The sequence below is a fragment of the Cibotium barometz genome, chromosome 33 (genome assembly GCF_041138505.1).
Source record: "Cibotium barometz isolate CiBa-2024 chromosome 33, ASM4113850v1, whole genome shotgun sequence".
NCBI lineage: Eukaryota > Viridiplantae > Streptophyta > Polypodiopsida > Cyatheales > Cibotiaceae > Cibotium > Cibotium barometz.
The window spans coordinates 31438233-31464945 of NC_141078.1; the positions used below are offsets into that span (position 1 = coordinate 31438233).

A 26713-nucleotide genomic window follows, 5' to 3' on the forward strand; every position below is an offset into this window, starting at 1 on the left:
AAGCGCGAGAGGGGTACTCCGTACGAGAAATCATCAAGGAGTAGTGTAGAGCGCAATAGAATACATAACAACCACACTTACACAACACCTTTTATCACTTACTACTAGTTATGAGAATCCCCAACTACCTCATGCACAAGATGTCTTGGTGCATAAACGCAAGCATGTACTCTCTCTCTCTCTCTCTCTCTCACACACACACACACACACACACACACACACACACACACGCATCATCATCATCATCATCATCATCATCAAAACCAGGTGCACTCCTTGCTCTGAAGCTTACAAAACAAGATTATTTTTTTAAAATTCTTTACCGTGTTTTGTGTGAGTGCTTTGATAGCATACGTCGTGTAGCGTAGAGCATATTTGAAATGCTTGAATGAACATGAATTTGAAAGCATACTTGGAAGCAATGCTAGACTGACATCGACAATCAATGAGCTTGAAGCCTGTTCTTATGTTCAATGGGGATTCGAAAGTATCTCGCAAATTAGAAAATTACAAATTCATTACCATATTTGAAAATGAGTTTTGTATCATGAATCAATATTTAGGACTACCTTTAACACTGAAGGTGTTTTGGTCCACTTTCAATATCAAAAGTGCTATTTGGGAAACGGGAGAAGGGCACGTTCTCGTATGTTTATAAAATTTCGGGGAGGATTGTGTCAACTCTCCGCCATACTTTATGTACGGTTTTTTTTAAAAACTTCACTCACACAGACAAGCACGAAAATCCTATGACTTGATGAATGATGTGTAACTCAGATTTAAATGTGGTAATGAATTTAGAATTATCAACCTTGCGATTTACGCCATCGATGTCCATCGATTCCTCACGTCAAATATAATCATAACCTTGATGTTCATGCTCGTTCGAGATCTATAAGCTGTTCATATAAACTTGAGAAAGACACACATACGAAGAGGACATGCTACAGAAGTACTACAGAAATGGTATAGGTTACAGTGTCCATCTTCATTCAAGCGCTTCAAGATGTTTATACCTGTACGAAAGTACACATATTCTTTCAAAGTATGTTGACAATGCACAGGTGCAAGCAATCAAGAGGATAAGGCTCTCCGAGCAGTCTAGTTGTAGACGTGAATAAAATCTTTCTTTCTTTTTAACCATACAAAGACACACATAAACACCCACATGCATCCAGAGGCACTCTTCTCTCTCTTTACACCCTTCTCTTTAATACCCCTCTCTCTTTTTACTCATGCACCCTCGGGTCTATATGGCACGGTGCCTTAAAGAGGCCCCCCAAGTGGGATCTACGGGTGAGAGGGGCCGATTTTGGGCGGGGGTGATTTGAGCCGTCGGATCCCCGAAAGTAAACTAGGGTCCGAAAGTAAACTAGGACTGCCGTGCACATATATTAATAAAGGCCGAACACACTAGCTAGTAGAAATTATAGCCTAATGGTAAGACTACGGGGCCACTCTAGCGGCACGTCGTGGGTTCAAATCATTCTTTTGCAATTTGAGACTTAGGCAAAAAAATTATAAGTCCAAACTCGGACACTGGAGTAAACTAGGCAATTTGGCAAGCCCCCGACAAAAAAAACTCGACCTGCGAAGTAAACTAGGGATCCTACAAAAAAAAAACTCGGCCTGCAAAGTAAACTAGGATCCCTAGTTTACTTCTTCGCAGGCCGAGTTTTTTTTCGGCCCTAGTTTACTTTCGGGGATCCGACGGCCCGGATCGGCCCCGCCCAAAATCGGGCCCCCTCAGCCGTCGATCCCACTTGAACCCCCTCTTAAATGCACCGTGTGATTTAGAGACGAGGTGCATGCACCCTTCTCTCTCTCTCTCCACGCACCCTTTTCTCTCTCTTTACTCATGATCTCTACACGCACCCTCCTCTCTCTTTACACACGCACCCTTCTCTCTCTCTACACGCACCCTTTTCTCTGTCTTTACACACGCACCCTTCTTCTCTCTCTATACACACACGTTTTATAAACCTTCTTAATCACAAGTCTTCAGTGGACAGAGAGAGAGAGAGAGAGAGAGAGAGAGAGACGATGGTGTACATTGAATCCTGGGATGAATTCACAAAACGCTGTGTTGATCTTTTCCGAGCCGATCCCCTTAGGGTAATTTTCAAATTCATTTTTAGGGCTTTTTTCTTCTCTCTTCTTTGTTTTGTTTTGTTTTTTTTTCACGAAATCGGCATCTTATTTTTCACGAAATCGGCATCTTATTTTTCTCCCAGACCCGCTATGTCATGAAGTATCGCCATTGCGATGGAAAGCTGGTCCTAAAGGTCACTGATGATCGCGTGGTACATTTTTTTTTTCAGCTTTGCAAGTCTTGCAAAAGCATTGTTTTTTTTAATATAAAATTTGGGCGAATTAGCTTGAATCGACTATCTGCTTGGGCTGTTTGCAGTGTTTGCAGTTCAAAACAGACCAGCTCCAAGATGCAAAGAAAATGGAAAAATTCAACAATATATTTTTCACTATGATGGCACGTGGCCCAGAAGGTCAGAGCCCAAATTCGATCAAATAGATTTTCTTTGCCAAAAATAAAAATAAAAATAAATAAAATCATGTGTGTTTGTGTGTGGATGTGCATCTTTTGCTGACAAATAGTTGATTTTATCTATAATTCAATCTCTCTTAAAAGATCAAATTTTTAACCATTGGTATATATTTGGTTTTTTGAGTTCATTCTTCTTACATAAAGCACAATCTGATACACTCTCACAGCCTAAATCTGATCATGATGCTTTCAAAAAGAAAAGAAAAAATTCTTGAAAAAAAAAAAGAAAAAAGAAGATTTTGAAGAGAACTAATGTGCTTTTTTTTCCTTACATATTTTCAAAATTATTTTTTAAGTAAATAGAAACCATTGGCATCACGCACACGGATGCGTTTATCTTTGGATCTGAGCATATGCAGCCATTAATTTCAGCTTTTTGACATGGTGCAGCTGATATTACCGAGGATCTCTCAAAGGAGTCGCTTGCACCTCAACCTGCCAAGAAAGGCAGGGGAAGGAGACAATAAATTTACTGCTTGTTTTTTTCGCAAAGCATGCGAATCAATTTGCATCATGGGGTCATGAGGTTATCTTATCCTGACTTCTTGGGTTCCACATCCCAATCTGTGCTTTTTTGGATGCATGTGTGTATTTGGAGAGCCGTTAAATTATAATTTTGAGGTATGACATGGCATGCCGATTTATGATTAGGCTTAAGTGTTGCCTTGTTATTATACATTACTTATGCACAATTCCAGCAAACAATGGAGAGTTTACCATATGAGCCTTCAATCCAAGGGGCAGTCAAAGAATGTTGTGGTTAAAGAGAGCATGGCTTTATCCATGAAAGTATATGGCACACGTGTGTGTGCACAGGCTTGCACATACACTTGAATTGATAGAACTCGAGAAGATCTTTTGTGTGTATTGCTTAGGTGTGGAGATGTGTGCACGCCATTTGATTCACATGCATTGTTAGTGTGTTGTGTAGTTGGTGGGCTTGACTAATTGCTCCATTAATGTCTGTTATGCTGGCTGACCAGCATGGTTCCACCGAAGTGCTGGGATTGTGCACCACGCTGCTCATTGCTCTGCTGCTGTCCAACCCCTTCCAGATGCTGCTCCTGCTTTCTTTGGGTACATAATATTATGTGGAACTAAAAGACATTGCTCTCTTGCCTGTTGCATGCCCTTCTCTCCCAGACGATTCATCTGTTTGCCTGATGGTGTGTCTCTAGAAGGAGGAGAGGCAGTTTACATTGGCAAGTCACACGCCAGTCAATCACAGTAGCTGTTACTGTCAAAGTGAAGTGTTCTGTATGTGGTTGCATGGATTCAAGTCTTGAGAGATTTTGACAAAGTCAAGTTGCGTTTGTGTGCTTGACTGTTTGTGAGTGGTGTGAAATGTTTTGAGAGATTCCTTTAATCATTTCATTAATGAAGAGAGTTCATTTAAATGAATAAATCGGCAGTAGTCTACAAAGAAAGGAAAGAAAAGAAGAAGAGAAAAGGGCGTGGGAGAAGGGATGGGTGGGGGGCTAGTATCAGGTTATCCCATCCTCGCTTCTGGACCAAGAAAGGTCCAAGCCAAACGCAATTCCGGTCGTGCATGGTTGTGGAGCTGCCTTGGAGGCTCTCCTTGTTAGAAGTCATCTCCTGTCTATTTGTATACACCAGGGCCTCTGTTGTGGGTGTGCCCGCCCGTATATCATTTTTCCACACTCCCCGTATTTTTTCCCTATTTTTCCCATTTTTTTCTAGTGGCTGGAGGGCTGCCAGTTGATGCCAGGAGCACTTTGAAGCTGGCCGACTGCATCTGTATCAGTCGTGGGCTGTAGGAGTGCTGGCCGACTTGTTCTGTCCAGGCGTGGGGCATCTGATGCTGGCCGACTGCTAATATCAGCAGTCGTGGACATTTATTCAGTCGTGGGCCCTTACTAGTGCTGGCCGACTGCCCTCATGGGCTTGTATATATTGCCCCACACCCTCCTCCACTTTCTCATTCAGTATCTTTGGGATCTTGTGTATAGAGAAGAGTTTACACACATCTCTTTGTGTTTCTTGTGCTGATTATTTTCTGCAGTCTACTTGCTCTTGTCTACCCAAGTTTGGATATCATTTCCGCTGCATATTCTGACATGGTATCAGAGTCCTAGGCTCTAGGAGATCTTGGGCGTTTTTCTGAGCAAGAGGGGGAGCAACAGGTTGCTGATCGGTGGACTGTTTCGGGCTGAACGGGAAGTGAAGGTGCAAGAGGAAGGCGGGCAAAGGGGCTGGACAACCACTTGCATATTTTCTGATTTTCAGATTTTTTCCCACCCTCCCACCCTTTCAGGTTACTCTCCTAGATGGCGGATTTACTCGAGATGGCAGAGAAGCACGTGAAGATTCCGACTCTTCCCACGTTCCCAGTGGATCGGCAGTTGGACGGGTCCAATTATGGCATCTGGAAGGTCATGATGGAGTCAGTTTTGGAGTCATATGATCTTGTTGATTTTATTATCAAAGGGGTGCCAAGGCCGGAAGCTGAGGAAGGGGAGTTATTATCGACGAGGAAGGACCGAGAGGCACAGGCACAAATGTGGGACCATGTCAACGCCAGGGTCCGGTCGTTTATATTCCTCAATTGCACACCACAGGTGATCAACCATGTGAAGCACATGACGCTGGCGAGAGGCATATGGGAGCACTTGGCTTCTTTGTACAATAGGGTGTCACCCATGAAGCGGATATCCTTGGAAGTGCAGATGCGGGTTATGAACCCTGCAAAGTCTTCGACGATGCGGGAACACATTAACAAGCTGCAGGCCCTTCAGCAGGAAGTCCTTCAAGCTGGGAAAGAGATATCATCTGAAGATATGGCCATCACGTTACTTTCCCACTTGCCTAGTCAGTATTCTGCTTTCTATTCCTCGTTGATCACTAGTGGCAGGCTCAGCACCATTACTTGGGAGGAGCTTGTGCCAATGGTCCTGGACCAGGAGGAACGTTTCACGAACCCTCCTCCCGGCGGAGGTTCGGAGGCCTTAACTGGCCAACGGTCGAAAGGCCGTAACTCGAGCAAAGGGAAGGCTTTGACGGAGAAGTCTTCTGAGAAGAAGTCTGACACTGACCGCGAGAAGCTGAAGGCAGAGAGGACCTGTAATGATTGTGGCGAGAAAGGCCACTACTGGAGGCAGTGTCCCAAGCGGAAGACCGAGAAGGGTGAAGACTCCTCAGCAGCAATCATGAAGACTCCGGCTTTTGTGCACCTGGAGGTGATGGACACCGATGTTTCATTTTCTTCAGGCAGGGAGGAGATTGGAGGACTCTCCGCAATGGATACTCGGGAGTGGATTCTCGATAGTGGTGCTTCCAGGCACATGACTCCTTCCCGTTCCGGTTTACAGGATCTCTGCAGGCTTTCTGGTCATATACTTATTACTGGGGATACGTCCACTATCCCAGTTCACAGTGAGGGCAGGATGGAGATAGTTCCCGATGGCAGAGGGGGGAAGCATTCCTCCCAGGTGTTGTATGTTCCGGCACTTGGTTTTCATCTGTTGTCAGTGCATCAAGTTTGCAAGACTGGCGTACGGGTGGAGTTTGATGAGCATTTTGTTGCTCTCCGGGACAAAGCAACAGGCCAAGTGGTTTGGGAAGGTGGAGTGGAGAATGGAGTCTACAGGCTTTCAGCACTCTCTCTCCCAGGTCCTCAGGATTGTGACACTCCCATCTGCTTTGAGGGTATGGATGAGGCATACTGGCCAGAAACAGGAACGACCAAAGGCCGAGAAACTGAAACAGTACAAATATGGGGGGGATGGGAAAGAGGAACAGGAAGGGGAAATGACACCTTGGCAGATTGGGCAGAGAGAAATTAAAGTGCCTCGAATAACTGGCCCAAATTTCAAAATCAATCGGGCAATGTAAAAAACAAAAAAAATCTGATTTGGGCACCCAATTTTCAAAGTTTGGGGCACTCAATTTTACTTCTACTTACCCTTTTCTGCAATGTGCAAGCTGCATTTGCAAAAAAAAAGAGCTCCCTGTAAGAAATTACAGAATGTGCTTTGTGTTAACACAGTACAGCAGGATCTTCACAGAACAAGACTCAGTGCAATAGATAGCAAACCAGGTGATACAACACCTATGTGCTCAGGTAGAGGAGCGTCGATGGTGATCTGGAAAGATGCTGAGATGGAAGGCTTTATACTAGAGAACAAGGGTGCTCGAAAGCTAGGAAGATAAGTGAATAAGTGTAGTGGATGATGAAGCTGCCTAACGGGGTCTATATATAGTGCCCATGAGGTGTTTAGAAGCTTCTAGGTCCTTCCAGGTCTAGAAGCTTCTAGGCTTATCTGGGTCTAGAAGCATCTCGATCCTACTAGAAGCTTCTAGCCTCATCTAGGCCTCTAAACGGGCTTCACATCCCTAGGATAGTGTCCCAAAGAGAAGATCTCCCAAATCCATAGTGTGGTTTGACCAATCATATCAGCCCGCACTTGCATCTAGCTTAATTTGGAAACCTTTCCTAAGCCGTCTCTTAACCATCCGATCACCTATGGCTATCCAGTGTCCAAACCAGGTTTTCCAGATGTCTATGCTACTCTTACACAAAACGGCTTCTCTTCATAAAGTGAGCCTTACAAGATAGAGTTAGCCATGGTTCCTGCAGTCATATAGACGAGGGTGGAGCATTGATATATCCCCCCCTCCCTCGATGTCCACCTGTAGGTGAACTCTCCTTTCGGTCCAATGCCAAGTTGATGACAATGTTGCTCCAGCATATCTTTACCTAGGGCCTTCATGAAGATGCTTGCACAATTCTCTGAAGTCAGGCAAGTACCATAGTCAGCCAGCTGGACCTCTCCGTGTATGATAGACTCATGCACAAAATGATATTGGATCTCAATGTGCTTCCCACGAGTGTGATTCTTTGCAATCACCATGCAACTTTGGTTGTCACTCTAACTCTGTTGGCTGCTTCTAGACTGTCCCCATGTCCCCAAGAATCCTCTTCATCCAGACTGCCTCGCATGAGGCAAAGCACATCAACCTCCATGGGGGTGCCAACTGACTTGCAGTTAGACAATCCCAAATGCCTTCAGTATCTCTTCATTATACTTACGTTGAGAAATGAAAATATACTTCGGTTCCTAACCAAACTTCAATCCCTAAGATGCATGAGCCTAAGGCGTGACCAGGCAACATTGTATCCGAGCTGGTTTAGCAATGCTAACTTCTAAGTGCTGAAGTGTCGCAAATGAAGGTGCACAGGTCCAAGGTACATGAAAAGTGCACAGGAACAAGGCCCAAACTGAAGCATTTGGGGCCTATATAAGCAAAGCAACCTTTTTTGTGTAACTTCTAGTTCATAGGCTAGGTCTAGAATAGGACTTCATAGGCCAGGCCACCAGATTTGTAGACATTTATACTCTTTGATAATATAAGGATATTGTAGATTAGGTGAAAACTGTGTGTATTCCTTTCTCTTCTCTTCATCTATCTTCCGCATGATTGCATCAGTGTTCCTGAAAGCACAGACCCATTAGAGCTTCCATGTGACATCCATTAATGCATAATTGAGTTTGGGCTCTCCTCTGCTCCTCTATCCTTTTGAGCGGCGTATATCAATTGGCGCATTCATGATGGTCGGTGGATTCTTACCGTGAAACAATTGCTTCACCCATTTGGAAAATAGACGTTCCTTTGGCTGTGCAAGCAGCGCGTAACTCCACTTCATGTGGAACGGGTGCATGCATCGCCTTCGCTTTGGAAGTCGAAGCCCACGGGTTTGCATCCGGTGGCTCTCCCCTGGTCAATGATCTCCACCTTTGGGGATAAAGTGGAGGGAGCCTTGTGCTCCACCTGATGGGGCTGTTCAAGAAACACCACATCAAAGCTCACTACGATCTTCTTGCCTACGGGTCATAGAGGATAACTCTTTGACTCTATACTATACTCTAGGAAGATGCACTTGCAGTTCTTTGAATCCCATTTGGTCCTTGATGAGTTTGTACTGTAAACGGAAGGGCAATTGTACACGGAAAATCTTATCAATCGTGTACACGGAAAATCTTATCAATCGTGAAATCTGAAAATACACATAAGCATGCCAGATGCCAGATAAAACAAGATGACAAATCTGCACAGTACACCACACTAGGGGCCAGAAGATGGGCTGACCCCCCCCCCCCCTTCCCTTAATGGTTAGAATACCAAAAAGGAGTCTGCTTCCAATACAACTTTGCAAGTGCCCAGGGTTCACCCCTATTTCTTCCAATACAATATGAAAACAAGAATACATAACATAAACTGAATTTGCTGACAATTCTCAGCACAAGTGAGCATTCCTGGCATAAAGCATATGTAGGACAACCATGGACGTCAGTGTGGGACAGCTCTGCATCTTCATCTTCCTCTTGTTTGGCTCATAGAACTAGTCGACCAATCTTATAGGGCTGTTAGCAACAGTCGACTAGCTCTCAGAAGCCACAAAAGGGGTCGACTGGCAGCAGCACACATTCCAGGAAGAGCAAAAGATGACTCTCCCTCCAATCGGCCAGCTTTCTCCCCTCTTGTATACCCTGACCAGCAGCTTTTTAAGAGCTGTAAACAGGCGGCCAGCAGCAAGAAAGGCTCCCAAGAGTAGTTGACCAATTTCTACCATACACTTGGATGGTTTCCGTCACGATGGATGGTGAGAAAAGGATGCCCACAGCTGCAAAAACTGGTCGACCAGCTCCTATGCACCCAGAAAAGCAGGCGCATGCTGCCAATCTGAGTTTTCTGCCAGTAATAAGGGCTTCCCATCCCGACCCTGAGAATTTTTGGCAAGATGGTCATGTAAGATGTATCCTTGGCTCTATGCTGGAAAACCCTAACCCTAACCCTAGAGGACTTGGAGGGTGTGGGCAGAGCTGGTGAATACCGAGCATGGTGGTCAGAGTGCAGGACGTGTTAAAGTCCACCCTTGGGGTCAAGGTGACCCTAGGGGCATGGAATTTAATTAAAATAATCCCATGTGTGGAATGGACCAAGGTTTTATTAAAAACCTTTTCATGGGGACTAAGGTTCCATGTAAATAAAGGGGGCAACTTCTTTTGGAGAAAAACAAAAACGTGGGCCTCTAGTTTTTTTTGGCCACGTGTGCGCTTTTTCTGAAGGAGGGCTGGCGGGCTGAAGCGACAGCATATGCTCTCTCTCCCCCTCTTTGGCTTGGCACACGGAGGACTGGATTACTCTTACACGTTGGCTTCCTCTTTTGCACAGAGTCAGGCTGCAACTTACAGGCTGGTTTCTCTAGACACACAGGCAGCCAGGTGTGAGCTTTTTGGAGGGCGGCGTGTTTTTGCAGAAGGGAGGGGCTGGTTTCTATGGACTCTCAGGCGGCCAAGACTGCAGAGATGGTCATAGGGTTGGTTTGCAGGAGAATAACACTGCAGAAGACCATGCAGGTCTTTGGCAGTGCATAGGAGACTCCAGTTGGACTGTAGTGTACAGCTCCTTTCACCCATAGGTGGCTGCTGGACAGAGGTGCACAAGTGTGCTGGTCCTCCTTGCAATAGGGATGTTTTGAGACTATTTATGGGCTGTTTTGCTTGGCTGCAAGTACATTGTGTACATGGGTTATTGGCTGCAAGTACAAGGTCACCTGGTTATGTTTCTTGGCATGGGAGCGACACAAGCTCTCATGGGTGCATACCCATGGAGCAGATTGCTTTCTTCCTCCTTGGAAGGACAGAGGGACCTGCAGTTTTGGGCATACCTATGTAACATAGTTGTGGGGAAGAAATACAGCCAGACATATTTAGTAAGAGCTCTCTCTTTTGTTTGTGTGTTGTGTTGGCACTACATTTGAGTATGTGCCGAGAATGTTTTCACGTGGAAACAGGACATGGGTTTCATGCTGGGCCAGACCAGATGTTTCATGGGGACACAGGTCACCTGATGTTTGCTGAAACAAGTCTTTGATTCATGTGGAAACATGTATTTGGGTTTCTCCAAGAGATAGGTCACATGCGGTTTCTCGAGGAAACATGTGCTTATGGTTTCTCTAGGAGATAGGTCACATGAAGGCAGTGGGTACAAGAATGAACACATGTTTGGTACAGCCTTGCTGCTGATTGGACAGGGGTTGAGGAATCCATGACTGAGATGGATAGCACCCTTGGAAGGCAGAGAGGGTTGGTACAAGTGTGTCGACTGTATGGTATGCTCTGCTGTGATGCGAGTTCTCTTTTGGGAAATAGTTTGGAGTCTTTGTTGTGATGCAGGAGCGCTGGATGTGTCAGGGTGTGATGCTGTTCATAGGGTGAGAGGCTATGGATGGTTGTGGTAGTTATGATCATGGGAGAAAGCTTCTATATACAGACTCAATGTGTGGGAGTCTTTTGATGTGAACAATGACTAGACTTGTTTGTGGATGCCGAGTGGATATGAAGCCATGATGCAGGGTCTTTGCAGGCTTCAGGAGTTCTACTGTGACGGCTGAGTTTCCACCCTTATTGTAATCAAAGCTCTCTTATAATCAATTAAAGAAATACCGCAAGGGACGCCACTGCGTTTTGGGACCAGTTGGTGTCTGTGTACTATTTGCAAGAGCACTCTAGCTCCCATTGTTTGTTTTCCTTTTCTTGGTCCTCAAAGGTGTTTTGACGTGTTTTGTGTGCGAGTTTGTTTTTGCACTGCCCTTTGGTTTTGTCTGAAGACCGAGGTCGGTTTACACTTCCTGCTGAAAATAATCCACACGTGTGCTTTTCTGGTGGTCCAGAAGGGGGGCGCTTACCATTAGTTGGTTCAAATCTCGCCCGGTGTCCACCTTATGGCTGCCACATGTATTAAAATAGTCGTGTCCAATGTGAATACCTTATAAGTTGTCCAGCCACTTATAAGTGTGTGTGAACCTGCACCCATAATTATCAGTATATGAAAGCATAAAGCTGTAAATTGGGTTTTTGGGTACACTTACCACTTGCAAAACACATGTAGACCACCTGTCAGTCCCAAAGAGGTGTGCACATATACGTCCACAGGGTGCCCAGGCGTCCCCGGTCCCATGGACAACGCAGGCAAAAATCTGAGGCATTGTCCAAGCAAACAAGACAAGTCATCCAAAGATATAATCAAAGTCATGCACACACATGAGTGTAGCTAGACTGGAAGAAACACCCATCTGCTCAGTTGTATTCGATAAAATGTGCAGGGCTCATGATCCTGAATACAAAAGATCTCCACGATAGCTAGTCCCAGGGAATTACATCATGTTAGGCTCCATGAGCCATACATGTGTTATGCACAGTGGAAATGAAGACAACTGCTGTAGAGAGCAATACACAGATGAAAGAGAGAGAGAGAAGCTTGTGTAACTCTGCTATTTACACCAATAAAATCTCGGAATAATACATGGAGTGTGTGGGCAAGGGGCCATTTTATATGGCCCCTGGTTGCTGGTTGGCCAGCCCAGAGTCAGCAGCAGCCGACAGCGGCCCACGACCAGAAAATGTCCAGTCGGCTAGAAGAGAAACAGTCGGCCAGCGCTGAAACAGGGTCGTGAAGCACCAGATGAGTTGGGCATCACAGATACAATCGGCCAGTCATCTGGGGCAGGCGACATCCCATGCACAACTCTAGAAATATAGGGAAAAAATAAAGAGAGTGAGGAAAAATGGAAAGACACCAAATACGGGCGGGCACACCCACAACAGAGGCCCTGACATAGTGTTAGCTCTTGGATGTGGAACCAACCCTAGTGAGTTGGAGTGTTGCCGAAGCATAGCCTGAGGTAGAGACTTCGTGAAGAGGTCCGTCGCATTGTCCTCCGTCGAACACCAACCAAGATCTTCTCACGAACAAAGTGATATTGTATCTCTATGTGCTTGGTCTGGGCATGGAAGACAGCGTTTCGAGCAATAGCGATACAGCTTTGGTTATTGCACCGGATGACCGTGGGTTCCTTCTGTGGAAACCCAATCTCGCCAAGCAACCTCCGCAGCCACACAACCTCGCAAGTAGCACCACAAGCAGCCCGGTACTCTGCCTCTGTAGACAAGGCAATAGTTGGCTGCCACTTGCTGTTCCATGAAACAGCTCCTGAGCTGAGGGTAAAACTGTAGCCTGATGTAGATCTCCTCGTTTCTGGATCTCCTCCCCGATCTGAGTCACTCCAACCTTGGAGTCGAACTCGTTCCTTGGTTTCACCTCCAGTGGTGTAGAAGAGTCCAAGATCCTTCGTACCCTGCAGATACCGCAAGATTCGCAATCTTGCGTCCCAATGAGACTTCGACGATGTTTGCATAAACGAGCTCAATAACCCCACAGGAAAGCTCTAGTCCAATCTGGTGTTCAACAACCAGATCAATGAACCAACCAGCTTCCGGTACAGAGAGGCATCAACTGACTCACAAGGATCATTCACTGTAAGTTACGTGTTCGGGTCCATCGGTGATGTGATAGGCTTAAGCAAGGGCAAGAACGGTCCGAATCGTGGTCATCCTCGCTGCTGGTGCAAAGGTATCCTCATAGTCGATGCTAGGCTGCTGAGCATAACCCTTAGCCACAAGTCTGGCTTTGTGTTTGTCCATTGACCCATCTGACATATACTTGGTCTTAAAGATCCACTTGACACCAATGACAGACTATTTTGATGGCCTCGGAACCAACTCCCAAGTGTTATTCTTCTCTATGGCATCCAGTTCCACCTGCATGGCTTTCCTCCACCAAGTATCCTGTGCAAGGACTTCCTTGACGGAAGTGGGCTCTTTGTCCCACATGATACGAGACATCAAAACATAGTTTACTTGTAAAAGCTCCACTGAATGACTTTTGTCACGAACTCTATGCGATCTTCGAGGTCCGTCCTCTGTGGTCCATTCGGAGGGAAGCTCCGTAAGACCTGACTCCAGAAGGGTGTCTACCAACTGTGAGGTGAAAAAAAGAAAGAAAACCCTGCCTCTACAGCCCTTCCACCTCGCAAACTTGGAAACACACACACGAACGGGGGCACCACCAGCCACCGGCTGGAACACTTTCTCACAGTTCTCCACCCACCCACGCCAGAAAGACAGCACAAAACAAGGGCACCATAGACAGAAGCAGACACCCAGCAATATATTCCAAATCAAAACATTTCATACAAGCTTCTCCCGACACAGAAGCTTTACTCACACAATTTACAAACACTCACTCAGGCCAATCTCTGCCGAGGATACACCACATCCCCAATCACCACATGATCCACTCGCCTGCATGCTGTGCCAATCACACCAAAATGAACCCGGCCACTCTCACTTCAGAAGGCGCCCACACCAGCTAACCCTCAAGTCTCTGCAGCTCATCACTTCTGCATGTGTCGTCAGCACAGCAGATCGACCATCATCTCTCTCTCACTCAGTCTCTGTCACGTGCAGCTGATCTGCAGTGCTACCGGCCCACCACCAAGCAGCAACACCTGTCTTTCTCTGCTTCACTCGGCACCCTGCTCTGTCCACTTCACCTACGCGACGGCCCACACGAGCCCTCTGTCACCTGCAACTGTACCTCAACGGCGGCCTCCTTCTGCCACGCGTCCTCTTTGTTCAGCTGATCACTTTTGACGCCAGCTCCCACACGCTCTTTGCGTCTCCACACTCACCAGCCACCTGTCTCTCTGTGTTCGCCAACAGCCACAGTAGCCAGCCACTTCGTCACCAAGGACCTTCTTCTCTTGCACCTGCAGCAGCTATAGCAACATCCAGTCATCACAAGGCTTCCATGGCGGCCTTTAACGCCAGCACCTCCACACGTCGCCGTCTTCTTTCACACGGGAGGCTGCACTTCACAAAGGAGGACCCCCAGCTTTACACAACGGCTTTTTCCACTTTTTTGTCTGCGCGCGCCAGCCACTCTTGCTTCTCTGCACAGCAGACCTCTTCACTTGATGATCCAGGCGCCTTCAACTAGCACCAACACCAGCCTATGCATGTTCTCTTCACACCAGAACCGGTTACCTACGCTGGCTGTCTTCACACCTCTGCCCAGCAGTTTGCCTCCATGCACCAGAAAGGTCTCTCCTCCACACGGCAGCAACCACACTTCTCTAGCTTCTCTGCAAACCCTTCCTTACACCAGCACCTAGGCGGCTCACTCTCTTAGCTCCCTCTCTGCTGCAACCAGCGCCACACGCAACACTTTCTCTCCTTTTGCCTATCAGAGACGGCTCCTCTCTCCAGCGTTTGGCGGCACACCCCAGAGCCTCCAACTCTCCACACGGCGATCTCACTTCACGTCTGTCTGCTCCTGTGGCTGCAGCTAGCCACCCAAAAACACACGGGGCCTTCTTTTTTCCTTGCCAACAGCTCTTAGGCAGCTCCCACTTGCGGCCCTCCTGCGCCTGGCTCCACGCGCCAGCCCGTCTTCATGTCGGCCCTCCAGCCACCACGCCTGCATGCTCCAGAGGCCCCGCTGCCCTTCACACCACGGCCAGCACACTTCTCTGCGCCCAGCTGCTTTTTACACGGCGAACCACCTAGCCCACGTTTCCCTCCAGCGCCTGTGGCTGCACACGCCAAACACAAAAACACACGGGGGCTTCTTTTTTCCTCGCGCTCTCTCCCAACTCTTGTACCAGACCGCCTCCAAGCACCCGCACTCGCCAACTTCCAGAATGTCGTGCTGGCAGCTGCGTGAAGCTCCACGCCAACTTTCCAAGAAGGCCACGTTCATCCTTATTTTATTTTATTCATTTTGAAAATGGCCACCATGTTATTCCCTTTCACACCAATGCCCATACCTCCATACCTTTTCAAGATGCAACTTTCCAATGCTATTTAATTCTGGACGCATACACACTTCAAGACGACCAAGCAGCTAATATCATCACCAGCCGACCCTCATTCCGGACAGGCCTGCAACAAGCCCAAAGCCAAACAGTCCACCCTGTACACCTGGCAACGCATTCCCGAGCAAAGCTCTTTATTCACGCCACACATCCATATCTACACGAGCCCAGAATATCTCTCAGAAAAACGCCTGACATACTTTGCCACCCCCCCCATCTGCTAGAGCATTCATGCTCAGCAGCAAAACACAAAGTCTAGTAGCTATCCACCAGGATCAAAAGGAAACAGCAACTCACCATCCCATTCCCCAGCATCTCTCAAACACCATGGCTGCATCACTGCATACCAAACATTCACCATAGCCATAAAACCATTTCCATTAATCATCTGATCAGCATTCACCGACTCTGACCACACAGCATCATCTTCAAACCTTTGCTCTTCACTCACAACAGACCTCCTCTTCTTCAAAACCTGTGGCATTCCAGCATCTAGCATCCCATCCATCAACACCAGTGAAGGCCAGGTTCCAGCATTTTGACTTTTCTGCACACCAAAATCCACATCCTCTCCAATGGGAGTGTCCACCAGCACTTCCAGCTCAACTAGTTCAGGCATCTCTTCACAACCATTCAGCTCAACTAGCTCAGAATCCTTGTCATCCATGCACTTTGCCTTCAGCATTTCAGCAACCCGCAAAGAAGCCTTGGCTACACTCTTGGCCATATCAGCATCCATCTCTATCTCTGGCTCCTGTTCATCAAGGCTAGCAACTTCCCAGATATCATCCTCAAGCACAATACTCACATCACAACGCTCTTCATCAGCCAAATCCACATGCATATCTTCCTGAGTGCTGCCAACCCCCCTGGTATCATTGTCCAAAAACTCCTCAGCACATAATGCATCCAATGGAACAACATCCACCTCATCCATCGCGGGTACCATATCATCATCCAGCTGTCCAAGAAAATCCATAATGATAGGATCTTTCTCCACGCTCTCCACATCCGCATCACAAACCATCTTCACTTCATCAGAAGTCTCTACCCCATCCTCCTCCCTTGTAGAATCTCGCAAAGAATCTTCCTCAAAGCGTCCTGTATCCAGCTCCTCTTCCTTCTTATCATTAGCCAATCCCAAGGCATCATCCTCTTTGCTTCCATGTGCATGCATATCATCCAGATCACTGTCATGTACAGCCACGACGTCCAAATCCAAAGAAAAATCCACTGGCAACTCCTCATCTGCAACAGTCTCAAACCTTGACCCAGATTCCTCATCCTGCTTTACTTGCTTTTCATCCACCTGCACATGCTTCAAAAACTTTGGAAAAAAACTGAAGGCATATAGAACATCCCCCTTTGTATCTGTATCGGCCTTTGAGGCTCCTGTCTAATCACACTTTGCATAGGACTCTTATTCACCTCAACCAAATTTACATGCATATCCCTTGCAGACACAACACCTTCATACGGATATACACCCATCTCCATCTGCTTCAAAACCTTGCCTTCCTTTTCCCTTGCAACCCTAACAGCATCATCAAATGACCTGGGATTCTTTAACTCAACCCTGACCTTCAAATGGGGTAGCAAACCATCAATAAACAAGCTCTTCTTCAGAAACATAGGAGGAACTCCCTGCTTCAATGTTAACAAACATGTAAATACCTTCACAAAATCGTCCAGTGATTGCCCATGGACTTGCTTCAAGATGCTCAGCTCCTGCCAAAGCACACTAGGATCCTCCACTTGCTGAAAACGCTCCAAAAGGCCTTCTTTCAACCTGTCCAAGATCAAAACACCAGCATCCTGTGCTTCAAAATCCTTCAGCCAGCTTCGGGCATCTCCCTTCAAGAAAATCTTTATCAGCCTCAGAACCTGCTCTTCATTCGTGACATGATTGCTAATGCATGCCAACTCCATCTGCTCCAAAAAGTCACACACATCTTCACCCTTCCTGCCATGAAACTCCGGATAGGACCACATCATGACAACCTGTACCAATTCCTTAGCTCTCCTCAGTGGAACACACGCCAAAGCACAACGCCAGAGTTATCCTCAGTCAAACAATGCCAGAGCAACTCCTCAGTGGGACACACGCCCTTCTAGGCAAAAAACAACGCCAGAGCTATCCTCAGTGGGGGCACCAGAAGGATGTGAGGTGAAAAAAAGAAAGAAAACCCTGCCTCTACAGCCCTTCCACCTCGCAAACTTGGAAACACACACACGAACGGGGGCACCACCAGCCCCACCGGCTGGAACACTTTCTCACAGTTCTCCACCCACCCACGCCAGAAAGACAGCACAAAACAAGGGCACCATAGACAGAAGCAGACACCCAGCAATATATTCCAAATCAAAACATTTCATACAAGCTTCTCCCGACACAGAAGCTTTACTCACACAATTTACAAACACTCACTCAGGCCAGTCTTTGCCGAGGATACACCACATCCCCAATCACCACATGATCCACTCGCCTGCATGTTGTGCCAATCACACCAGAATGAACCCGGCCACTCACTTCAGAAGGCGCCCACACCAGCTAACCCTCAAGTCTCTGCAGCCCATCACTTTTGCATGTGTCGTCAGTAGCAGCTCGACCATCATCTCTCTCTCACTCAGTCTCTGTCACCTGCAGCTGATCTGCAGTGCTACCGGCCCACCACCAAGCAGCAACACCTGTCTTTCTCTGCTTCTCTCGGCACCCTGCTCTGTCCACTTCACCTACGTGGCGGCCCACACGAGCCCTCTGTCACCTGCAACAACTGTACCTCAACGGCGGCCTCCTTCTGCCACGCGTCCTCTTTGTTCAGCTGATCACTTTTGACGCCAGCTCCCACACGCTCTTTGCGTCTCCACACTCACCAGCCACCTGTCTCTCTGTGTTCGCCAACAGCCACAGTAGCCAGCCACTTCGTCACCAAGGACCTTCTTCCCTTGCACCTGCAGCAGCAGCAGCAAGTATGTTAGGCATTTTTCTGAAAGATGTTTTTGGCTTGTGTACATATGGGATGCATGGCATGTGTGAAGGCCTTGCTATGGAATGCGTGTGCAGATGTACAGAGAGAAGGGTTTGGTTTTGAGCTTGTTGCAGGCCTGTTCGGAGTGAGGCTGGCTGTAGGTGGTGTTAGCTGTTTGGTAGCCTGAATTTGTATGCGCGTCCAAGAGATAATTGGGCACTGGTGGAGGGTTGCATCTCGAAGGGTGTGGAAGCATGAAGAGCAATTAATGGTTAAAGGGCCAGTGTTGCCTTAGATTGGTGTGAAATGCGAGGGTGGCCATCTTAGGCAAAATAAAAAAAAACATATAATATCAACGTGGCCAATAATTTTGGAGGCCACATGGGAGCTTGCATTGTTGCCAGCGTGACGTTCAAGAAGGATCGCAAGAAGGTTGGCGAGCTGGCAGATGGAAAAGATGACGGGGGGTGGAACGAGTAGGAAAAGGAGACGGCCGGCTAGGGAAAGGTGGCACGGCCTCTGTTGCAGAGACAGGCTGGGGAGCACAAGCTGCTGGGAGAGGCTTCTTCAGAAGACGGACCAGAGCTGCAGAGGCACGGGTGAAGGTGCCGTGGTGACGGGGAGATAGATATAAAAAAAAAGGTTGTCGCCTTGCTGAGGCGCTGCAGAGCCTGGCTGGTGGGTTTGCAGAGTACAGGCGACAGACAGAGGGTGTGGGTGCAGAACTACTGACAGAGGAGAGAGCTGCAGAGAACAGGTTCTTCTTGCTGCCTGCGAGCATGGTTGGTAATCACTGCAACGAAGGTGTTGGCTGCTAGCGACGACTGGGGGCTGCCAATTGGCTGGAGAGTCGCCTTGTTTTGTCTTGGACATGGCCGGTGGTGGCGGGTAGCGAAAAGGAGGAGGAGTAGGCCCGGCGACCAGTTTAGTGGTTGGTGACAGAGGGTAGGCGTTGGTTTACTTGGGCTACTGGGCTAGCGAAGGAGAGGCAGTGGTTGGTGAGAGTGGACAGAACGTTGCGAAGGGTGGTGAGGCTGGTTTTTCTGCAGAAGTAGGCCACCGTGTCTGGGTGCAACAGAGAGCTGCCGCGTAGGAGCAGGCCTGGCTGGTGGGTCTGAAGAGAAAAGTGAGTGGCCGCTTGGAGCCGAGGAGTCGAGGGTGTGCTGAAGAGAAGATATCCGCCTTGTGGAGATGGGGGGGGTTTTCTCTAAAAAAAGAGCAGGTGCTGTTGAGGGGCAGAGTGCGCTACAGAAGGCCAGGTGATAGCCGCCTTGGTGACCAGCATGCAGAGCCGACAAGAGAGAGTATGGCTGCAAGCAAAGGCTGTGAAGCTGGCGACTGAGAAGCTGGGCGACGTGAAGGGAAGGCACTGGCTGCAGGTGAAGTCAGAGCGGCAGCAAAGTATGGGAGCCGCCTAGAGGAGTTGGCCGTAGATGCGGGTATGGAGGGTGTTTCTTCAGGAAAGGCATACAGTGATAAGTGTTAAGCGTGATGAGAGCTGCAGAAAGTTGGCGATATCATCTTGTGGAGGGCTGGTAGCAAAGGAGGCCGCTTTTGCAAAAACAAGGCGGATGCTGGATACGAGACAGAAGGGGTTGCTTGGGTTTTGCTAGTGCAACCAGTACAACAGAGCAGTGAGACGGGTTGAGAGTCGTGGTGGTACCTGAAGCAATGAAGGAGTGTGGTATTGACTTCTGAGAGAGCTGCCTGGGGGGTGCATGTTAGAGTGCTTTGATGGTGAAAAAAGAGGGAATTTCTCCATGATGTTTCCGTGATCTCTTGAAGCTCTGGAAAGCCACGAATAAAGACTTGTCCGTATGTTTGATGTGATGAAAGAGTGTTTTTGTATGGGTGGTCTGGGAAGGGTGAAGTGTGAAGATTGAACTGTGTTGTGTTGGGGATTGTGGTGCCCCTTTGTCTATGGCTTCGGCTGCAGGAGAGGATACGTTGAGCCGCCGAGCTCCGGCCTCGATGACCTGGCCATTCCCATAGAGTGAGAGATTTTTGTTTCCAGCCGATGGCTGGTGGTGCCCCCGTTCGTGTGTGTGTTTCCAAGTTTGCGAGGTGGAAGGGCTGTAGAGGCAGGGTTTTCTTTCTTTTTTTCACCTCACACCAACCACTTGTGTACTCGAATAGAATGTGGAGCCTTCTGCTGTTGTGGGGCATCTCCAGCTGTAGGCTTAACTTCCGCAACTAACTGAGGCTGTCCAGCTGAAACAATCGACAGGGAAGCATCTGGGTCTCCAAGAAGTGGTGGCTCATCAACAGTGGGAATTGGAACATGCTCATTAAAAACCATATCTGTGCTGACGACGACCTCGTTCCTCTCTAGATCATACAACCGGTATCCCTTAGAAAGAGAGAGATATCCCACAAAGACAACCTTTTGGGACTTTGAGTCGAGCTTCCCCCTCTGCTTCTTTGGAATGTGAACATATGCATCACTCCCAAACACATGGAAATGGGAGACATCTGGTTTTTGTCAAAATACGCCTCAAAGGGAGTCATGTTTAGTAGTGAAGTCGTCGGAGAACGCTTGAGGATATGGACAGCCCAAGCCACAGCCTCTATGTAACTTGGTTGAACACAATGCTAATCAATACACTTAAATACACTAAGATTTGATGGACACTTCCTCAGATACAAGAAATAATTTGCTGAATTGACAAGAGACACACAATGAGCCGGAACGGCCGACCCCTCCCTCAAATAAAGTATATTGATCTTGGGAGAATCAAGGACATAGTGTCATGGGCATTACTGACGAGATTTCCATACCAATGCATATGAATACATTATTGCAAACAAGTGGTTGTCGATGTAGACTTGCAACCCGCACTACCCTCTCAAGTGCCCATGTTCCCTAACATCTGCTCTCTATTGTTCCACCAACACATGGTAGTAGCAACAATCTGCAAGAGAGCACGTAGGACAAGAGAACACTACACAGGGTATGTGATCTTGTAATCCGGTTCTTCCCTCTTGCTACTTGCTTCCATATTTAAGCATAAAAGCTTACCAATTGCAAGTAGAGTTGATGATAGTGGAAGTTTTTGCGATGGAAGTCCTTGGAGTGACGAGTTCTTCAATTTGTTGCATTTCTTTGCGAACAAAAGTCTTCAAGAGGATGAAGGGAACCTTGGGAAAGCTTCCCCTATGGTTCAACTTGATAAAGGAGGGCTGAAATTAGGGTTTTCAGCAAAAAGACCAAAAATTATAGCAATAAAGAGAGCTGTTTTGCTGAATTTCAGTGATTGGGAGTGTGTAGGAGAGTAATCTAGAAACACTCTTGGAAGCTTGAGAAACACCTTAGCAAGCTTGGAAATGGATTTGGGAAGGAGAAAGTGCAGAAAATGCAGCCCAATAGCCCTCATGAAGGAGGCGCCAATCTCGAGAGAGAGGAGGAGGAGTGAGGTGGTGAGTTGTCTAGTGTAGGTGGTAGGCAGGTGCTTTGTGGAGCAAGCTAGAGGGGACACATGGCTGGTTACTCCCTTTGTACAAAGGGGATAAGGTTTGGGCGGTGGACATTGGGTTATGTCCACCTCGGGACATCAGTGTGTGTGAACACCGGGCTGGTTATAATTTATAAGTGAGTTTTGGTCGCCCAAAACTTAATGAAGTGTGTAGACACTCACTTATAAATTAGTGCTAACTCCTAAGGCTAGGTTTATGACCAATACTTACCACTGTCACATGCCACATAACCATGTCACCAAACAGTTTCACATGCACGATTCGCGGGCTGGCGTCCTTGTACCCGGAACTACACATTGGTCAAGCAAGCACGAAAACAGCATGCAATTTCAATTGCAAGCAAGCACATATATATGCTATGCAATGCAGCATTGGTATGGACAATCCCTGTTCATGAGACTATACCAAAATAGACGTGCTTCAGGCAAGTACATGAGGTACCAGACCCAATGGAACACCAATCCACCAAGCATTTCCGGGCATGTACACAGAGGCACAAGTCCCAACGGAAAGACAAGTCCACAGTATCACATGAGTGGCATCAATCCCTGGCATATACAACTGCCATGGACACCAGTCCAATGTACATACATGATGAGAAAGCACGAGTGGACCAATTGGGTGGCCAAATGGTGACATCCTCCCCGGCTTCTAAACAGTTGTCCACAATTGAAAAGCATCCAAATATGTCTGAAGCACATGCGTGCAATCTTTGAAGAACTCTTCATCTACCCATTTAGCATCAATGGGAAGATAGTTCTTAAACTTCACAAGGTAACGTTTGACAACTTTGCCTGCAGTAAGCTTGCATTCCTTGTGATACACAATCTGCTTTGGCTGCAAGATCTCCTCAAGTTCATCCACTTCTAGTGGATCCTCAATGACCGTTTCACTGGGCTCCAGCCCTACATACTTGCGAAGGAGATTCACATGAAAAGCATTGTGTATGTGCCCATGACTAGGTAATGCCAATCTGAAAGCCACTTCATTGATCTTCTCTATCACTCGAAAAGGCCCATAGTACCTGATTGCAAGCTTAGGATATGCACCCTCTTTGCCAGGCCTCTTTGCAAGTCTTGCTGTCTCAAATTTCAGCAATACCCAATCATTCTCTTTAACACCCAATTGCCTTCTATGCTTGTCGGGGCAGCCTTTTTATGCTTGTCTTGTGACCTTGCATTTGCGAGCAAAAGCAATATCCAAGTCTCTTACATACTCATCAGTTGCAAATATCTCATCCTTTGTGCGAAGGATGGGTGGCAAAACCACCTTACCATAAACAATCTCAAACGGGGCCTTTCCTGTAGATGCATGCACCGTGTTGTTGTATGCAAATTCTACAAGCGGTAAGTACTTCTTCCAAGAAGACTTATGATCTGCCACATAACATTTCAAGAGATCCAACACGGCTGAATTTGCAGCCACCTTTTGTCCATCCGTTTGAGGGTGATCAGCTAATGAGAAGTCCAATTTGGTGTCCATGTTATCAAATAAGGCCCGCCAAAAGAGACTTGTAGTCTTTGGATCTCTATTCCCCACAATGGACTTCGGCATTCCATGATGCTTGAACACTTCTGCAAGATATATTTTAACCATACGCTTAGCTTTGATGGTCTTTTTGACCGGCAAGAAGTCAGCTTGCTTGTTAAACCTGTCCACAATTGTCCAAATTGCATAATTACCCTGTTGGGTCCGTGGCAAGTCCATAATGAAATCCATTGTAATACTTTCCCATGGCTGCGTGGGAATAGGCAATGGCTGAATTAAACCTGGTGCCTTTTGCCTATCAAGTTTCACCTTTTGATAGGTGATACATGCATGTACATGTGCCTCTATGTCCTTCCGCATACCTAGCCAAAAGAAATACCAGTCAATCATGTGCGTAGTAGGCATTATGCTTCTATGACCAGCATATGGAGGAGCATGGCACTCATCCAAAACCTTTTGGCTCATGTTAGATACCATACATAGGCAATTATCTTTCATGAGATAACCCTCTTTGATCACATATGAGGCATGTGCATGACCAGCCATCAAATCAGCCCAAATAGTGGCAAAATTAGCATTCGTATGATACAAATCATGCATGGCAGACAAGTCCCCATGAGAGGCAACCGAGATAGCTGCCACATACGGCTTTCGTGAGACAATGCATCTGCCACTACATTCTTCTTTCTTCCTGGGGTATGCAAGATCTGAAAATGAAACATAGAGAGGAAATTGGCCATCCTCATATGCTTCTCTGACAACTTAGTTTGGGTAAGAAAATATATCACTCTGGTTTACAGTGAAATCAGCCCTAAGAAGGTAACGTTTCCATATAGTAAGTGCATGAATTACAGCCAAGAGCTCTTTCTCATAAATGCCAAGAGATAGCTCTGCATCATGCAATCTACAGCTCTCATAAGCCACGGCATGTCCCTCTTCATTAAGGATAGTTCCTATGCAATTTCCAGATGCATCACATTCCACACAAAGGCTTTCGCAAATCCGGAATGATCGACACTGGACCATGAGTAGTTGCATCTTTCAATTTGAGGAATGCATCCCTCTCTACATTAGTCCATTTGAATGTGGCCTTCTTTGTCAAATCATGCAAAGGAGAAGCAATCCATGCAAAGTGTCAAATGAACCTGCAGTAGAGTAAGATCATAATCCAAGAAAACTACGGATCTTATGCACCGAACTCAATTCGGGCCAATTCTGAATCGCATTAATCTTTGCAGGATCCATCCGCACTCCTTCTTTGGACACAATATGCCCAAGATAATGTATCTCCGACAAGAAGAACTCACTCTTCTTTTCATTTATGAAGAGTTTATGCTTACGGAGTTCTTCAAAAACAATGGCCAAATGAGCTCTATGCTCTTCTTTGGTCTTCGAGAAGACTAGGATGTCATCAAAGAAGACAACTGTAAATTTATGGTATCCATGGAATATGCGATCCATCATTCTATTGAATGTAGCCGGGGCATTCGTAAGACCAAAAGGCATAACAAAATACTCATAAAGCCCAAATGCTGTCATGAAAGCAGTTTTGTGTACATCTTCAGGCACTACAGGCACTTGATAATATTCACTCTTGAGACACATTCACGTGTTTCATGATCTCCTCTTTTTGGGATGCACTTACACGATAGGCTGGCCTATTAGGTGGTGAGCTACCTGGCATAAGATCAATGCGATGATCTTCCGGTTGTACGGGTGTGGCAACTCACTTGGTAACTCATCAGAAAAACAATCATTGTGCTCTTGCAAGAATTCCAGCCTATCATTTACTAAGAGTGTTTACATATACATTATTTTCCTCAACATGATCTCGCACAAAAATCAAGTACGCAAAAACAGTCTTTTTCATTACTTTCTTAATTTGTACATGAGATACAAGGGGAATGGTATCACCCTCTTCACTAGCATCAATTACCTGCTCTCGACCTTATGCATGAAGGTGATCCTGTTGGTCTTGTAAGCCTTGCAGCACAGATCAATACTGTTGCTTGCAAATGAGGATCAATACCAATACCAAGATGCAACAAAAACAATACTTAGGGCTCTTGAAAAGAGTTCCACTTTGTAGATGAATGTGGGAGAGGGTTTGATAATAATCCCACATGGGGACTTATGGGAGTCCTAGAATTTTTGTATAAAAGGTGGCTCATTTGAGAGCTTGACACACTTTTGGGCTTAGTTCATGCAAGAGCTCCTTTGAGAGACCTACTCTCCCTCTTCTCCATAGAGGTGAAGACTCTTCTCTCACCCCATCTACATCATTGTATGAGATTAATCTCTTCATTGAATCATTAGCAATGTCATGAGTCTTTCTCATCCTCTTCTTTAATCATTTTACTCTTATGCATGCTTTTAGTATTTCATTTTTGAGTACATGGATTGATTTGAAGCTTTCATGGAAGCTTGATGCTTGAATGTGTGCATGCTTGTAGGAAGATAGGAGTGGAGTGAGGTCTTTCTCTTTGCTTGAGTGCATAGTGATTGTATTCCTCTTGCTTGTATTTGTGAATGAATGGGTGTGTAGGAATGAGGACAAGTTGAGCTTGTGTGTATGCTTAATCTAGTGTCAAGTGATGGTAGCCATGAGCATTCTCTCCTTTTGTGGATAAGCTCTTGTGCACCGGTACGGGTCGAATCCCTAGCTCCGAAAGGGATGCAAATCCCATTGGAGTGAGCTTAGTGTGGATCATACTCCTCTTACTACAAGAGAGAGGGTTTTCCGTCTCTCCATTGGCGCCGCTGCCGGGGAGAAGACTCAAATCCGGTTGAGAGTGTGTGGAAACCACCACTATTTCCTCTTTTGGTTGCAAAACCATTGAGTGATTAGATTAAGTTCGAGTGTGTGATCTCGGTGTGAGTGGATAAGGTTAGGATAAGAAAAAAACCATTGAGCGGTTGAGGTTTCTCCCGCATTGTTTTTTATGTTTCATTGCTTTTATGCTTTTTCAAGTACCATTCATTATGCTTACCTTCATTGTTTTTGTCATTTCATTCTTTCATGCTTTTCGTTAACATGTAATTAGTATAAATAAATAAAAAGAAAAGAAGTACGTTGCTAAGCTCTCCCATAGCTTATGCAAGCCCCATTGACTCCCAAGCAAGAAAGAAGAGAGATAGGAAGTGTTGGAGGCGACCTTCCTTTTGTTTTGTGTTGTTACTGTGTGGGGAGGTGTTTCCCTCGAGCATAGCAAAGAAAAAAATAGATATATATATACATATATATAGATCTATTTCATGCGGCTCTAAAACGGTGTTGGAAATGGCAGTGAAGACGGTTTAATATATATATATATATCCATATATATATATATATAAATATACAATGAAAAAATAGCTGCGCAGCAAAGGAAATATATATATATATATATATATATATATATATATATATTTATATATATGCTAAGGCTTTGAAGGCAAAGCTGTTGAGGCGGCCAGCTGAAAAAAAGAAAAAAATATAAA

At 46.4% G+C, this 26713-nt stretch overlaps 1 protein-coding gene across 1 annotated transcript; it reads left to right on the top strand.

Moving 5' to 3' along the window:
• The first annotated feature begins 1936 nt into the window (after positions 1-1936).
• On the top strand, positions 1937-3430 carry LOC147619485 (Signal recognition particle, SRP9/SRP14 subunit). Its single transcript, XM_086773540.1, has 4 exons — positions 1937-2115; positions 2235-2303; positions 2411-2504; positions 2954-3430. The coding sequence occupies exons 1-4, from the start codon at positions 2044-2046 to the stop codon at positions 3028-3030; spliced, it is 312 nt and encodes a 103-aa protein (XP_086629666.1). The 5' UTR covers positions 1937-2043; the 3' UTR covers positions 3031-3430.
• The last annotated feature ends 23283 nt before the right edge of the window (positions 3431-26713 follow it).